We start from the raw sequence: 14,788 nt of genomic DNA, 5'->3' as shown, positions 1-14,788 counted from the left end.
CTCAGACTCCCTATCCCGCCATGCCGGGAAAAGTTTTGGTCTTGTGGCAACAAACATAGCTCGATTTCATGTCCGAACGAAGATTTTGTCATTTTTTTATCAAAATCTGGAAATTCAACAACCGAAATTTACAACAGCTTCAACACCTCCATGTCTAACCATTCATCGTAAGCGGAGTTCGGACCAGAGATAGCCTCAAACCTTACGCACATAATGCAATTGGTTTCACGTCGATCGAGTACACGATAGTCGTGATTTGGCCGCTCGAGCAAGGCATGTTGCTGCTGAATTTTCTGTAACTATCTTCACGAATCATCAACTTTTCTCTAGTTTTTCTCCCTGCTCAGGTATCATCACAAGTCATACTGCATATCAAAACGCTCATCTTGATGAGAAGAACGCGCTCACCAAATTTGAGAGCGATCCGACTCAGGACGGGTGAGATAAGAGCTTTTGAAGTTGTTGCTCGTGACTGTGCACATCAGCCTCCTTTAATGGAGATTGGCGTAGGGAGGCCGCACGGGAATAGCGTGCGGCATACCCCCTATTGGTCTTTTACCATAACTTTGTCCTAGAATGCCCGATTATGTCGAAACTTGACTCATAAGGGTTTTTGACAGTGCTGGATCCAATAGAGGTGGTCTCACAGCTGTTTGACATACCAAAAATGGAGTTCTAGTTACAGGGTCCGTTTCAAGGTGCTAGAGTGCCTTAGGCATGTCGGATTGAGATGAAACTTGGCAGGTGGTCTTTTGGAGTGCTTTAGGAAGATTTTGACCCATTCTGGGGCAATTCTGAGGCTGTCAAGAATTTCACTGCATGTTGAGGCTTTATTGACCTGCTTCCTCTTTATTCCGCATCAGGGACCAAGGTACTGAAAAATGTCTTCAAACACCCGCCCCACAATAAGTTCACAAATTATGAAAACAGGGAACATTCATTATCATCCAAGGGGTCAGAAATAGAGGAACCCCGTGTAGGAATGAAATTTAGTGCTGAAAATGATGCATATAAGTTTTACAAGGCTTTTGCACTGGTGCAAGGGTTTGGTGTCAGAAAGGGAAGTACTCACAAGAATAAGGACGAAAAGAGAGTTGATAGGGAATATAAATGTTCTAAGGAAAGATTTCATACTGTGAAACAAGTGCAACCTAGAAAAAATTCCCTCAGACAAGGTGTGGATGTGTAGTGAATATGTACGTAAGTACAAATGCCAACAATGAGTGGGTTGTTACAAGATTTGTTAAGGATCACAATCACAACCTTGTAAGGAAAGCTCGACTTCTCCGATCGCGCTAAACAATATCGGATGCGACAAAGACAATGATAACTCCATGAGCTCTGCTTTGGTAAAATCTCGGAATATCTATGATATCTTTTTGATAATCTCCCTTGCTCACAAAAAGACATTGAAAACCAATTAGGAAACAAGAGAAGAAAATTCAAAGGGGAAGATGGCAATTGTGCAATGGAATGGTTAACTGATATGAAGAGATCAAATCCATCTTTTTTCTATAAAACGAAATTAGATGAAGAATATCACATTGTCAACCTACTCTGGGTAGATGCCATGTCAAGTGTGTTCTACCATCACTTCTAGGATGTGGTCACATATAAGACAAATTCTTTTGGCATGCCCTTTGCTCCCATACTTGAAGTGAATCACCACCTTAGCACAACACTTTTTTGGTTTGCCCTTATATTTGATGAGAAAGTGGAGTCTTTTGTATGGGTATTTGAAAATTGGCTAGAGGCAATGGGTGGACGTCAACCCGGAGTATTTATCACTAATCTCGATCCTGCAATGACCGCTACAGTGAGACAAGTTATGAATAAAAGCAGACATCATTATTATACGTGACACATACTGTCAAATGTCAAAGAAAAAATGTGCCATGTCTTACGAAGGAGTCCATCTTTTCCGAAAATATTCAGAAACCGTACAATGAGCCAAATTGAGGAAGACTTTGAGTTAGAATGGAAATCTCTTATTGATAAATATGATCTTCAACTGAATGAATGGCTCAATAGATTGTATAGATGTCGAAAGCAATGGATTGATGCATGTATGGCAGATGCATTCACAACAGGTATGTCATCGACTTAAAGAAGCGAAAAAATGAATAAGCACTTCAAAAGTATGTGACTTCCAATACAAGCTTGCGCACATTGTTGAAAACTACTATAAAAGTGCCTGATAAAAAACTTCTTAAGATGAGGAAAAATTGCTTAAAGAACATAACATCTACGCCTTTTCTGAAGACCACGTATGATATCGAGGCTCACACGTCGAAGATATATACACACAAAGTTATGAAGTTGTTTGGAGAAGAAGTTGTAAAAGGCGTCAATTACATGAATGAAATTATTGAAGAGAATGATACAGTTGCAATCTTCAAGGTGTCAAAACGTGGAACTGGAACAAGGGCTTGCAATGTCGAGTTCAATGGTCACGACCAAACTTTTGTTTGTACTCTCCACATGTATGAGAGACTAGGCATTATTTGTAAGCATGGGATTAGATCTTGATGGTGAAAAATATTTTTGAAATGCCATCGTATTACATAATGAAGATATGTGATGAAAAGTGTTGTACTTGATGCCAATGGGAAAAAAATTCAAGGTACTTCTGATCTACCCCTTTCAATTCGTTTTAATGAGGTTTGTCAAGCCAATAGAGTACTAGCAGAGCATGCTTCAGAAAGTGTAGAACTCCATGCATTTATAATGTCTGAAATATTAAGTACACTTTCAAAGGTTAAGGCCAAGATTGGGGGTGTGGTATTACCAGATGGTACTTTTGAGACCCCTTGCAGCAGTCATAATGATAATGTGATTGTCAGCAGTAGCCACCGTGCTAAGGTTGAGGGACATGCACGCTATAATATCCTTGAGCTCCCTCAGGCATGAACAAAGGGGAGACCTACCAATGATAGATATGTACCTCGGGTTGAGATAGAGGCAGAGAAAGCGAAAGCGAAAGAGAAGGAAGTTACCCGAAAGTGCACAATTTGCAAAAGGAGTGCACATGATAGAAGGAATTGTCCATCTCTCGTACGTTCAAAGTATGAATGAACTATTGCTCCATCTCTCGTACTCTTTATGATTTTAATATGAATTCCTTAAATATAAATATTTGAAATGGGTTTTCTTTGTTTAGGTTAAATGCAAATATAAGATGCATGGATGGGTTGTGTGAGAATGTGAAACATGATGAGTAATGGTAAGAATTTTTAGAGCTTTGCATTGTAACCAGTGAAATAGTATATTTTGCATTAAATTTGCATTGTAAGAAATATTAATGCATTGAAATTCTTATGCTTGTGTGGTTGTATCCATGTCAATGACAATGTTGAACATAATAAGTAGTAGTATGAATTTAAGTTTACAACAGCCTCTCTTGTTAATACAGTATTGAAGTTGTGGATGCAACGGGTGCTGTTCTTTTGTATCAAAAGTTGGCTGGTAAATAATATTTCTTGTCATGTAGTTTATTCATAACTTTACCTTTTTAAAGCGTTGTAGTACTTCTATCCATGCCAGACACCAATTGATGGAGGACTTCACATTTCATTAGATGTTTCCAAGTTAGAATACGATGCCTGCGCTAACTCCGATGAATGCACCTTGTTTCATGGTTATTACTTGCATGTCCATCCACAATAGATGGTGGTGGTGGTAGAATAGGTTAGAAGGTAGTGAGGTGAATATTTTAATTATTTGTAAACTTAATACTATGCCTTTTGGAGGGTGTTCCTTTTGGAGCCATTTGTCATGTTTTTCTCTTACAGGACCGTGTATCTTTTACTTTTTATGAATGTCTTCGAACTTTGGCAGTGTAAAATTGGTTTGTGTTAATTGGCAATACGAAATTGGTTTGTCGTGTATTCATTGGTAGTGCGAAATTGGCATGTGCGACACTTGTTTGTTCCAAATTGGCAATACCAAATTGGATTGTACGACAATTTTGGAGTATTGTATTGATTTGTTATCTTGGGGCAGTGCCTAATTGGGTTTGGAATTTGTGACAGGTTTTGTATGATATATGGGTTGAAAAACCAAAAATATGGTATCAAAATGCTAGAAGGCATGAGATTGCACAACGAATCTTTGATGGTTGAGTTAGAAAGTATGTTTTTAGTCCAATTAACATAAGCCGTTCATTTTGGTGATATGCTTAGATCTAGGTCTCACAAACATCATCAGATGATTCTATTAGTCCTTTTTATTTTCTTGAATTTGCTTTAATACAAGTTTTTCTTGGATTGGGGGGTTCCTTGAAAGAAAAAAACTTGTGTTAAAACAAATTCAAGAAAATGAAAAGAATCAAAAAAATCATCTCATGATGTTTCTGATACTTAGATCTAAACATCTCATCAAAATTAAAAGTTTATGTTAATTGGGCTAAAAAATTACTCTCTAATACAACCACCAAATATTCTTTATGCAATCTCATGCCTAGGGTTATGAGATAAAAACCACTCTTTTGATTCCTAGGGTTATTGAAAGTTTAGAGAGAGAGAGAATCAAATTAAAAGCAAGAGACAAAAATCGCAGGTTGGAGGAGGGTTCACGGGAGAGAGAGAGACAGGGGCAAGATGCTAAGGTTGGAGGGTTCACGAGAGAGAGAGAGGGGCAGGTTGCTGAGGGTGGAGGACGGTTCACGGGAGAGAGAGAGAGGGAGAGCGAGAGTTTACCTAGAGAGAGAGAACACCCACGAGGCGTCAAAACGGGGGAAATAAATCACAGCCGTTGGACCCTATGAATAAATCACAACTGTTCGGCTTATCAAGTTTCTGTAGGCGAGACGGATCACACAATTATATCTATAAACTGTTCGGCTTATCAAGTTTCTGTAGGCGAGACGGATCACACAATTATATATATATATATATAAATGAAGATCTTACAAAACGTCTATAGACGCAAATGAACTGTGATTTTTATCGATCTTTATTACCGTCTAAAATTCATCGCATGGTCACGATTATCCAGTGGTATTTTATTTTTCATTTTTTTTTCTACAAATCCAAATTAGTTTAAATTTGAAGAGTGTGTACATCTTAGTGAAGTGCACTTAATAAAAATATGAAAAAAATTATTTGTAAAATATAAATTGACTAAAATACCTCTTAAAATTTATAAGAGTATTTTGGTTAATTTATATTTTGTGAATTATTTTTTTCATATTTTTATTAAGCGTACCTCACTAAGATGTACGTACGCTTTAAATTTCAGATCATTCCGATTAGTAAAAGTAATAAATATTAAAACACTACCAGACAATTGTGACCGTACGATAAAATTTGTATGGTGATAAAAGTAGGCAAAATCATTGTTCATTTTCGCATATAGGTGTTTTGCGGTACTGCATAATGCAACCATCTCCAAAAACCATGTTTGAGACATTTGTTTGACACAAATTTTTAAATGTACACTCTTCATTCTGAAGAACAACTACAAAAAAAAAAAATTTTGAAAAAATACTCTACAAAGTTTTCATTCTAGCTCAATTAATAAGCCGTCCATTTTATTGAAATGGTTAGATATAAGCCTCAGAAGAATTTTTTTATGTCCAAAATTTTTATATAGCGTATTATCATTAGATTAATAATGCTAAAACTTAAAAAAGTGATTTTGAATTTGTTAAGGCCTAAATCTTGAATTTCACCAAATGGATGGTCGAGATTCATTGTTGTATGGGTACTAATTTTGACCATATCTAAGATGCAAATTGAATTTTTTTTTTCTTTATAGGATTGATTATGAGGATGAAGAGAATGTGTGTGCAAAATTTTAGGTCATACAAATGCCAAAAATATGATTTTCTAGATGTGTAGTTGCATTATACTACTATACAATTGTTACATTAGATCATTTCCCCCTATATATATATATATATATATATATATATATATATATATATATATATATATATATATATATATATATATATATATATATGGGTTTTATTAAGCTATACTGCTTGATGGTGTATACCCTTAAAGTCAACATTTTTAGATACTTAAATACACTTGAAGTAAGGGTATTTTTTGTTATTTAAAAGGATAGATAGATAATTCTTTAAAAATAGTGGTTTTCTATTAGCAGTGAAAAGATTATTCATGCATCTTGTGGGTGATGTCACACACCATGTCGGTGATATCATTATCTACTATTGTAAAAAAAAAGCTTTTGTTTCCATTAGGAATTTCTACTTTACCCTTGACTAATTACTTAAAATACCCCTATACAAAAAGTTACTATAAAGTATCTATATGTCAAAAAATATTGAAGACTTTATGGGTATACACTTTTTATTTTGCTAAAGGTAAGCAATATGATTAATAAATAGATGGATACAAAATTTAATGTCTAGGCATTCCCAAACAGAAATACAATAATACAAGAAATAGCTGAGAACACCACCTTCGACAATGTCATCAACAGTGTTAACAGTCTAAGTAATGAATAGATATCTTTTGTACTCAATGAGATCCCAAGTGATCTTAGTCCGAACATAATCAGATGGATTGTCCCAAAAATTAGTCAATCGAGAATATGCAGCTTTCTTAGCTAGTAGGTCAACCACATTGTTTCCTTCCCTAAAGATATGTGTTATCTTCCAAAGTATAGCATCCAAGTAAGTCCAAAGGATAAGCCATTTTTGCAAGAATTTCCATAGGATTTTTATGCCATTAATTACTTCAATAACAGCTATTAAGTCATATTCTATCCAAAGTCTTTCCACACCTTTCTCCTTTGCAATCTCGATATCTTAGAGCTGAGCAGAAAATTCTGCAAAGAAATTTGTTGTATTACCCAGATAAGATGAATAAGTCCTACTTGGTATGCCCATTGAATTCCTGAAGACACCACCCGCCCCAGAATGACCCGGATTGCCCAGTGCACATTCATCAACATTAAGCGTGAACCATCCTTCGGTAGGCTTCCTCTATATGATCTCCACGTGGATTTTTGGCTTTGACTACCCGACGGGGATATCAAAGGTCCTTAAGATTTAGAAATCTAAAGGACTTTTGGGTGATAAGTTCTTCATCCCTCTCGTAGCTTCCATAATGTCTTTTTGATACTTGTGATGACCACACGGGATGTCCTCTTTTGATTAAATCGTCTCGAGTTCCTCTCCTCCCATATGTGGTATTGAATAAGTAAATAGCCCTCTCTCCAAATTTGTGGAAAGGGTAAGTGTCTGTCTTATTGTTCCACCATTGAGATAGTTCCTGCAAATTTATAACATTCGGCCACACATGCAGACCAAATATCTCCAAGAACCATCTCCATAGATCAAGTGAAAATAACAATCAAAAAATATATGATAGCTAGATTCACAACTCTAGAAACATAGCGAACATTGAGAGGCTAAAGGAATTCCTTTGGAAGTAAAGGAATCATCAGTGGGTAACTTTTGCATAAGCCTCCAGCCAAAGACCAAGTGTCTTGGCTGTAAATGTGGTTGCCAAACATTTGAATACCAAGAAACCTGGTTTCTTTTCTCCCAAAAAGTTTCCCATGCAGAACTAGAGGAAAATAACCCAGACAACATAGGTTTCCAAATACAAACATCAGAAACATCAATGGTGGGCAATTGAATGTGAAGAATTTGTGAGAATAAATCATTCAAAAATGAAAAAGAAATAGGAGGAAGAGACCATTGCATACCCGAGATGAAATTGGATATCCTTGTATTAAATTTTCGAAACACCGAAGGCTTGAGACCTAAAGCTTCTGCTATGGTAATTTCCCCCATCCACTTGTCCTTCCAAAAATTAATCTGGGAGCTATCACCAATAATCCAGTGCTCATTATTCGTAACCAAGTCCCAAACATTTAGAATGCCAGACCAGATAGAAGAGGAATAGGACTTTTTTAAAGGGCCATCTTGCCTTAGATATTTAGCTTTCATAAAGCTGCTAAACATTGTGTCTTCATGTTTAATTGACCAGCATAACTTGGCAAGAAGGGATTTGTTAATATCCCTCAATTTACGCACACCAAGCCCCCCTTCGACTTTTAGCTTACAAATTTGGTCCCATTTGACAGTAATCAATTTTGAGTTGTCAAGGTCCCCAAACCAAATAAAATTTCTTATCCATCTTTCCATAAGAGCAATCATAGAGGACAGCCACCAATAAATAGAAAAGTTGTGAATTGGTAAACTAGTCACCACCGACTTGATTAGTTGCACTCTACCTGCTATAGAGAGTAGTTTACCTTTCCAGCTTGAAATTCTGGCTTTTAATTTGTCCACCATTCCCAAGATATGCTCTTTTTTAACCAGGCCCTTGAAGATATTGACACAAAGATAATTTGTTGGTAAGCAGCATTCAGTAAATTCCAAAATTCTAGATATCTCATTTTTCCTTGTGCCTGAAATTCTTCCAAAGAAAATCTTACTCTTTCCCTGATGTATCACCTGGCCAGAATACTTTTGCTAATCAACAAGAAAGCTCTTCATCTTTTTTACATGTCTGATATCTGCATTCATAAAAATAAAAACATCATCAGCAAAAAGGAGATGTGTAGGTACCTTGGAATTCCTTGGTCCTAGAAGAGCTTTAATTTTTCCCTTTCTCTTAGATCAAAGATACCCCTACATAGAACGTCTTCTGCAATGATGAAGAGTAACGGTGCTAAAGGGTCACCTTGGCAAAGCCCTCTTTCAGCTTTGAAAACCCATATGGACCACCATTCACAAGCACAGAAATATTGGCCGAAAGTAAATTTGTCTGAATCCACTTATCACAAAAACCAAACTTTTCCAATACATCAGAAAGAAATTCCCATTCCAGGGAATCATAAGCCTTTTGTATATCAATTTTAATTCCCATAGACCCACCACGAGACTTAATAGGAATTACATTGGCCAATTCAGATGCAAGGGAAATATTTGAGAAAATAACTTTATCCTTTTGGAAAGCCCCTTGCTCCTCAGATATCAATTTGGTAAGTAAGGATACAAGTCTTGAAGCCATAATTTTTGGTATGATTTTGAAGAAGAAGTTTCCATACATTTTGGTCTGATCAAATCTAGAGATTTAGCACCCTCCACTTTGGGAATTAAAGTAATGAAGTTGTTATTAAAGCCTTTCATAATAATTCCTTCCTGGAAGAAGTTCCTGATTGCCCTGCAGATATCAGAACCAACAATATCCCAACATTTCTGATAAAAAGTTCGTGAAAAACCATCAGGTCCAGGGGAACAGTGAGAATCCATATAAAAACAACAACTTTATTTCTTCTTCAGAAGGAATTGTGTGAGCATGTTATTATCATTCTGATCAATAAGATGTGGAATACAGTCTAGCAAATAAGTCCATTTCAAGGGTACCTGTTTTTTGTGAAAATTTTAATAGAACTCAGTAATATAATTTCCAATTTCCTTTGGGTCTGAAATTATAGAACCATCCTGCTTTTTAATCTCTCATAAAATTCTTTGCTTGACGGATTTTAGTCGTCAAGTGAAAGAATTTGGTGTTCCTGTCCCCACATTTTAACCACTTAATCCTGGATTTTTTGGCCCACAATTTTTCTTGAATTCCAAGAGCATTATGAAGTTTGGCTTTTGCTTCAAGCTCTTGATCCAAAAGAAAATCATTTGATCCCACATTCTCAATAGTTTCTTGTATATCGCGAAGTTCAACGGTGATGGACTTCACTAGTTTATTACGTTGAGGAAAAGTTGATTTGGCCCAAATTTTTAGATCAGCCTTCAACCTTTTAAGTTTCTTGGCAACGATAAAAATGGGTGTACCATTAACAGGAGTACTCCAAGTTTGTGAAACCACCTCTGAAAAATCCTTATGATTTGTCCAAAACCTTTGCATACGAAAAGGTATGTTGTTAGGTCTTTGGATTTCGTCAGATTTAATCAAAATAGGTGCATGATCAGATGCAACCCTTGGTAGAACCTTTTCAGTACAATCATGGAAAAAATTAAACCAAGCATCATTACAAAGCCCTCTATCAAGAACTGCCATCACATTCCCATGCCTTCTATTATTGCACCAAGTGAATTTGCTACCAATAGAGTGTAGGCCTATTAGTGAACATGAATCAATCATGGCTAAAAAATCGTTAGCAGATCCCATATTGAATGGACCAGAGCCTCTCTTTTCATGGGAGAAGAGAGTGGCATTAAAATCTCCAGTAACAACCAAAGGAGAAGTTGTTGTCATAGAAATAAGTTCCATCCAAAGATTTCTACGATTTACTCGGATAGTACTAGAATGAACAACGGAAAGTTGCACATTATTACCAAAGACACCCATATTAATCGTAATCTGCTGGTCAGACATTCCTAGTATCATTGGTTTTGGAATATAATTCTTCCAAAATAACCAAAGATTTGGATGCTTATCAGCTCTCTCATTATGTAAGAAATCAGAGCAGTATCCTAAAGCTGAAAAGAAAATCAGAGGACATTAAAACTTGGATGAACCAAAGGTTCCGCAATGCAAACCATTTCCGATTGATGCTCTTTGATATGAAACTTCAAAGCATTTCGAGCTTTGACCCTGTTCATTCCTCGAATATTCCGGTAAAGTAACTTCATTAAGCAAAAGTTTGGTTACCTGTTCCAAGTCTTGTGGACTTGCGAGCATGGCTAACAGTAGTAGCTTTGGCCTTTTTTGATTTGACAGGAATAACCTCGCCTTCCAACTGCATCATTGCTTCATCTACCATGTCAACTTCTGCATGTAAGACGACTGCAGTCTTCCCAAAATTTGGGCTCAACACATCGAATTGTGTCTCTGGGAGAGGACAATTGTCCTTATTTTACATCTGCAAAAACCGAGGAATTGGTGAGTCCAGGACATCACCGTGATTCATTTTTCCAGCAGCCACATCGGCAGAGGTCAATCCCTCTGCCACTTCCTTTGTTTGCTGCTCCTCAACAAGAGGAGCGTGAGGTCAATCCCTCTGCCACTTCCTTTGTTTGCTGCTCCTTAACAAGAGGAGCGTGATGCTGTCTTGCAGCCATGGGTATTGTCGTAACCTCAACAAGTCTGTCTTCATTGTTTTCAGTTGCAACATAATTTTTTCCAGCAGCCACATCAACAAGAGCAGCGTGGTCCTCTCTTGAAAGCATGGGTACTGCAGTATCCTCAGCAATTCTTTTCTTATTCATACCAGAAGCTTCATTGTTTACAGCTGCAAACGAATTTTCCTCAACTACATCACAATCAACATTGTGAGCATTTTCTACGATGTCATCAACTGCAGCCAAGTTTCCTTCTACAGTGGCACCAACAACTCTGTTTTCATTGTTCGCAGCTACAACAGAGTTTTCCTCAACAACAGCACGATTCACATCAACTTGGTTGAAATTTGTAGCCACATCAGCAACCCATGAACATTGCTGTGAACACCAAGATCCTTGTTTATTTCATCCCCAATAATCTTGGTTTTTTTTACTTCATCATCCTTCTTTTTTGCGCAAACAGCGATCATGTGGCCATATTTTATACAATATCCACATCTTTCAGCAGGTTTCTCATAGACTATTACCTGCTTGAATAGGTAGATTTCTTTTGAACCCACTTGTTCTCTCTCAATGAGAATTTCTTCCATCCTATCTGCCGATAGATCCACATCGACACAAATTCTTGTGAAGTACCCCATTGTTGAATCTCTTGTTTTTTTTATCAATTGCAATTGGCATACCAGCTGCCTTTGCAAGTGAAAGGAGAATCGCGTCGTGCCAATGCTATTGTGGAAGTTCCAATACTATTGTGGAAGGTCCGGAAATCTGATCCATTGCAGAGCATGGCTAGTGTTCTGATTCACATTAAAATCAGGTTGCCACCTTTGGAAGCTCAGTAATTGGCCTTCAATTCGATAGGGGCCACGTCTCCATATTGAAGTCAGGTCTGCTTCAGAATTGAATCTGAATAATATGAAACCTTTCCTCAACTCAATTAGGGCAACACGATCAATCCATTTCCAGTTTTCTCTGACATATTTCTTCAAATTTTCTATGGCAAGATTCCTCAATTTCAGTCTATCGATCAGCGCAAATTTCTGCTTCACGAGTTGTTCTTCATAGGCTCTCCATGGAATCTTAACCCTAACAATTTTTCTGCCATGAATAGGGTTTGGGAGACCATCGATGTTCAGTAGCTTACCCAAAGCTTGTGTGTATGATCTCTTCTCAGTAGCTTGCAAATCATCACGGACTTTTTTGGGATCAATCCCCTGATTTTGCCCATCTGATTTTGCTTTCGAATAGGCGACCTTCTCATTTTTCCCATCAAATTTTGGATTCAAATCGTCACGGGCATTTTTAGGATCCATCACCTGATTTTTCCCATCACATATTACATCCAAATCGATCACTTCCTGATTCTTACCATCAGATTTTGCATTTGGTTCATCACGGTCTTCCAGGTTTTGCACCGTGACCGCTTTATCCCTTTCTCCAGAGCGTCCAGATCTTGAGTTAACCATAGCAGAAGCTTGTAATCTATGCCCGTATGTTGAAACCCTAGGGTTTCCAGCCATCATGCACCAGAAGGCATCCATCCTCCCTCCCAATATACTTTATCCGATAATAAAATTAGATCAACTTTATGGCTATACATGACCAAGTGTCGTAGCCAAACAAAACTATATATATATATATATATATATATATATAAATAAATAGAGGATACTATAAAATGGCTGTCGATGAAAATAAAAAGTGATTTCGCCTACCTACATCACCGTTCAAAATTCATCGCACGTTCACGATTATTTGGTAGTGTTTTATTTTTATTTTTTATTTTTTTCAATAAATCAAAATGATCTGAAATTTGAAGTATGTATCCATCAAAAATACAAAAATCTACAAAAAATATCAAAACAATATTTTACATGAAATAAATTGACCAAAATACCCCTGAAATGTTTTAGGGGTATTTTGATCAATTATTTTTTTGAGAATTATTTTTTTTATATTAGATTGGCCTCACTAAGATGTACATGTACTCCCAATTTCATATCATTCCAATTTGTAAAAAAAATAAAACACTGCTAGACAATCATGACGGTGACAAGGATAAGTGAAATCATTGTTTATTTTCGCCAATAGGTGTTGGGAAGAATTATATATATATATATATATATATATATATATATATATATATATATATATATATATATATATATGAAGATGCTACTGTTAGCCAATGGGCTAATAGGAAGATCTGATGGTCAGACCAAATTTTATGTTTGAATTTTAATTTTTTTTTTTTAACAAGTCCAAATTACTTAAAACTTTAAGCGTGTGTTCTTCTAATAAAGGCGTACCTAATAAAAAATACTTCAAAAATAATTTGCAAAAACAATATTGACTAAAATACCTCTGAAATATTTCAGGGGTATTTTGGTCAATTTATTTCATGTAAAATATTTTTTTGATATTTTTATTAAATTTTCTTATTTTTGAAGAACACGTGTCTAAAATTTCAAGTTATTTGAATTTGTAGAAAGGAGGTCGTAACGGTCAGATCGGCTCAGATTCAATCTGAACCGTTGGGCTCATCTGTTAGCCCACCGGGCAACAGGAAAATTTTCCATATATATATATATATATATATATATATATATATATATATATATATATATATATATATATATATATATATATATATCCTATTTATATCCTATTTATCGTATTGGTTAAGGTGATAGTTGAATCTAGAGTAGTTATGTGAATATAAGGCTGTTATATTTTAGTAATTCTTGCAGAATTTTATAGTAATTTAGAAGGAACAAGATAAAGCATATAAGAGGTATAATCGAAATATCAATAACAAACCATTGAGCATAATTATTATCTCCAAATTTTATGCTAAATAGTATTTTAAATTGCATAGTACAATCTATATCATTTTAAAACAAGCTATATTACTAACAACTTGCAGCACTATTACAAACTATTGTAGCACACTTGTTACAATAATCATCACTCTGAAAATAGAAGACAGAAATCAGAATTTAGAACTCAGAAGGACTTACTGGCTGCATATACAGTAACTGAAAAATAATTTCCAGTGATGCGGGCAGTATGATGGAAGAGAAGTAATATTACAGTCACACATTGAATATAAAAAGAGTAGAGATTTGAACCTGATGATTGAAGGATATTGAAGCTATGAGGTCAGGATAGCTTGTAGTATTTTCAAGACGAAGGGCTCAAAAGAGAGTAGAGGAGAGAGACAGGAAGTAGAGAATAAAAGCGAGAGGTTTGCAGAGCAGAGTGGAAGACTTCTGGAGCAGAGAGGTGAGTGACCTCTGGAGCATGAATGAACAGTCTTCAGAGAAGAGAGGAAGGAGCAGAGAAAAGAAGAGACGACCTGTGAGTGGTCTGTCTGAGGTAGAAAGAAAGAGGCTAAGGGAAGAGTCGACCTCCTTGAATGAAAAGGGGGTCTTCCCCTTTTATAGATGAGCTTGCTTAAGGGAGAAGCAAGTGTTGGTGAAAAGGACAAAAGAAATAAAGCGGGTGTCGGCGGAAGAGGACAAAGAGAAAAAGAAAAGAAAGAAAAAGACGAAAATAAAAGTGGCTACAGTGCTAAATGGCTACAGTACTAAGTGGCTACAGTGTCTTTTTGTCTTTTTTCTGTATAATGGCTACAGTGAAAGCATCTTTTCTTGTCGTGTTGTGTCGGTGATCACTGTTCCTGATGCTTTTTGTTTATTCTTTGTCGGTGATGGCATCGGTGATGATGGAGACAGCGTCGGTGGCGATGGTGACAGCGTCGGTGGAGTCTGTGATGATGGT

The 14,788-nt window shown here is 36.2% G+C and overlaps 3 protein-coding genes across 9 annotated transcripts; 1 reads left to right on the top strand and 2 right to left on the bottom strand.

The window, feature by feature from the left end:
• The first annotated feature begins 1,945 nt into the window (after positions 1-1,945).
• Positions 1,946-2,910, top strand: LOC148783565 (protein FAR1-RELATED SEQUENCE 5-like). The gene is made up of 3 exons (XM_088871696.1): positions 1,946-2,090; positions 2,192-2,483; positions 2,574-2,910. The coding sequence occupies exons 1-3, from the start codon at positions 1,946-1,948 to the stop codon at positions 2,908-2,910; spliced, it is 774 nt and encodes a 257-aa protein (XP_088727822.1).
• A 3,404-nt stretch (positions 2,911-6,314) lies between these two features.
• LOC148783564 (uncharacterized) lies at positions 6,315-12,640 on the bottom strand. 7 transcript variants are annotated; one of them, XM_088852712.1, is made up of 4 exons: positions 10,596-12,625; positions 8,419-8,499; positions 7,684-8,305; positions 6,315-7,244 (listed from the first exon to the last, which is right to left on the bottom strand). In XM_088852712.1, exon 1 carries the CDS (start codon positions 12,544-12,546, stop codon positions 11,752-11,754), a length of 795 nt encoding a protein of 264 aa, XP_088708838.1. In that variant the 5' UTR covers positions 12,547-12,625; the 3' UTR covers positions 6,315-7,244; positions 7,684-8,305; positions 8,419-8,499; positions 10,596-11,751. The 7 variants fall into 7 exon arrangements, with proteins under 7 accessions (XP_088708838.1, XP_088708832.1, XP_088708829.1 ...); XM_088852706.1 differs by having other exon boundaries at positions 7,684-8,499; XM_088852703.1 differs by having other exon boundaries at positions 6,315-8,305.
• On the bottom strand, positions 8,485-8,996 carry LOC105421466 (uncharacterized). Its single transcript, XM_011628918.1, has 2 exons — positions 8,667-8,996; positions 8,485-8,499 (listed from the first exon to the last, which is right to left on the bottom strand). The coding sequence occupies exons 1-2, from the start codon at positions 8,994-8,996 to the stop codon at positions 8,485-8,487; spliced, it is 345 nt and encodes a 114-aa protein (XP_011627220.1).
• Positions 12,641-14,788: the final 2,148 nt, after the last annotated feature.

Source organism: Amborella trichopoda, chromosome 1, assembly GCF_054954075.1.
Source record: "Amborella trichopoda isolate Santa Cruz 75 chromosome 1, AtrichopodaSantaCruz75HAP2 v2.0, whole genome shotgun sequence".
NCBI lineage: Eukaryota > Viridiplantae > Streptophyta > Magnoliopsida > Amborellales > Amborellaceae > Amborella > Amborella trichopoda.
Note: the sequence above shows the minus strand (reverse complement) of the source record. Positions and strands in the feature narration are given on the sequence as shown.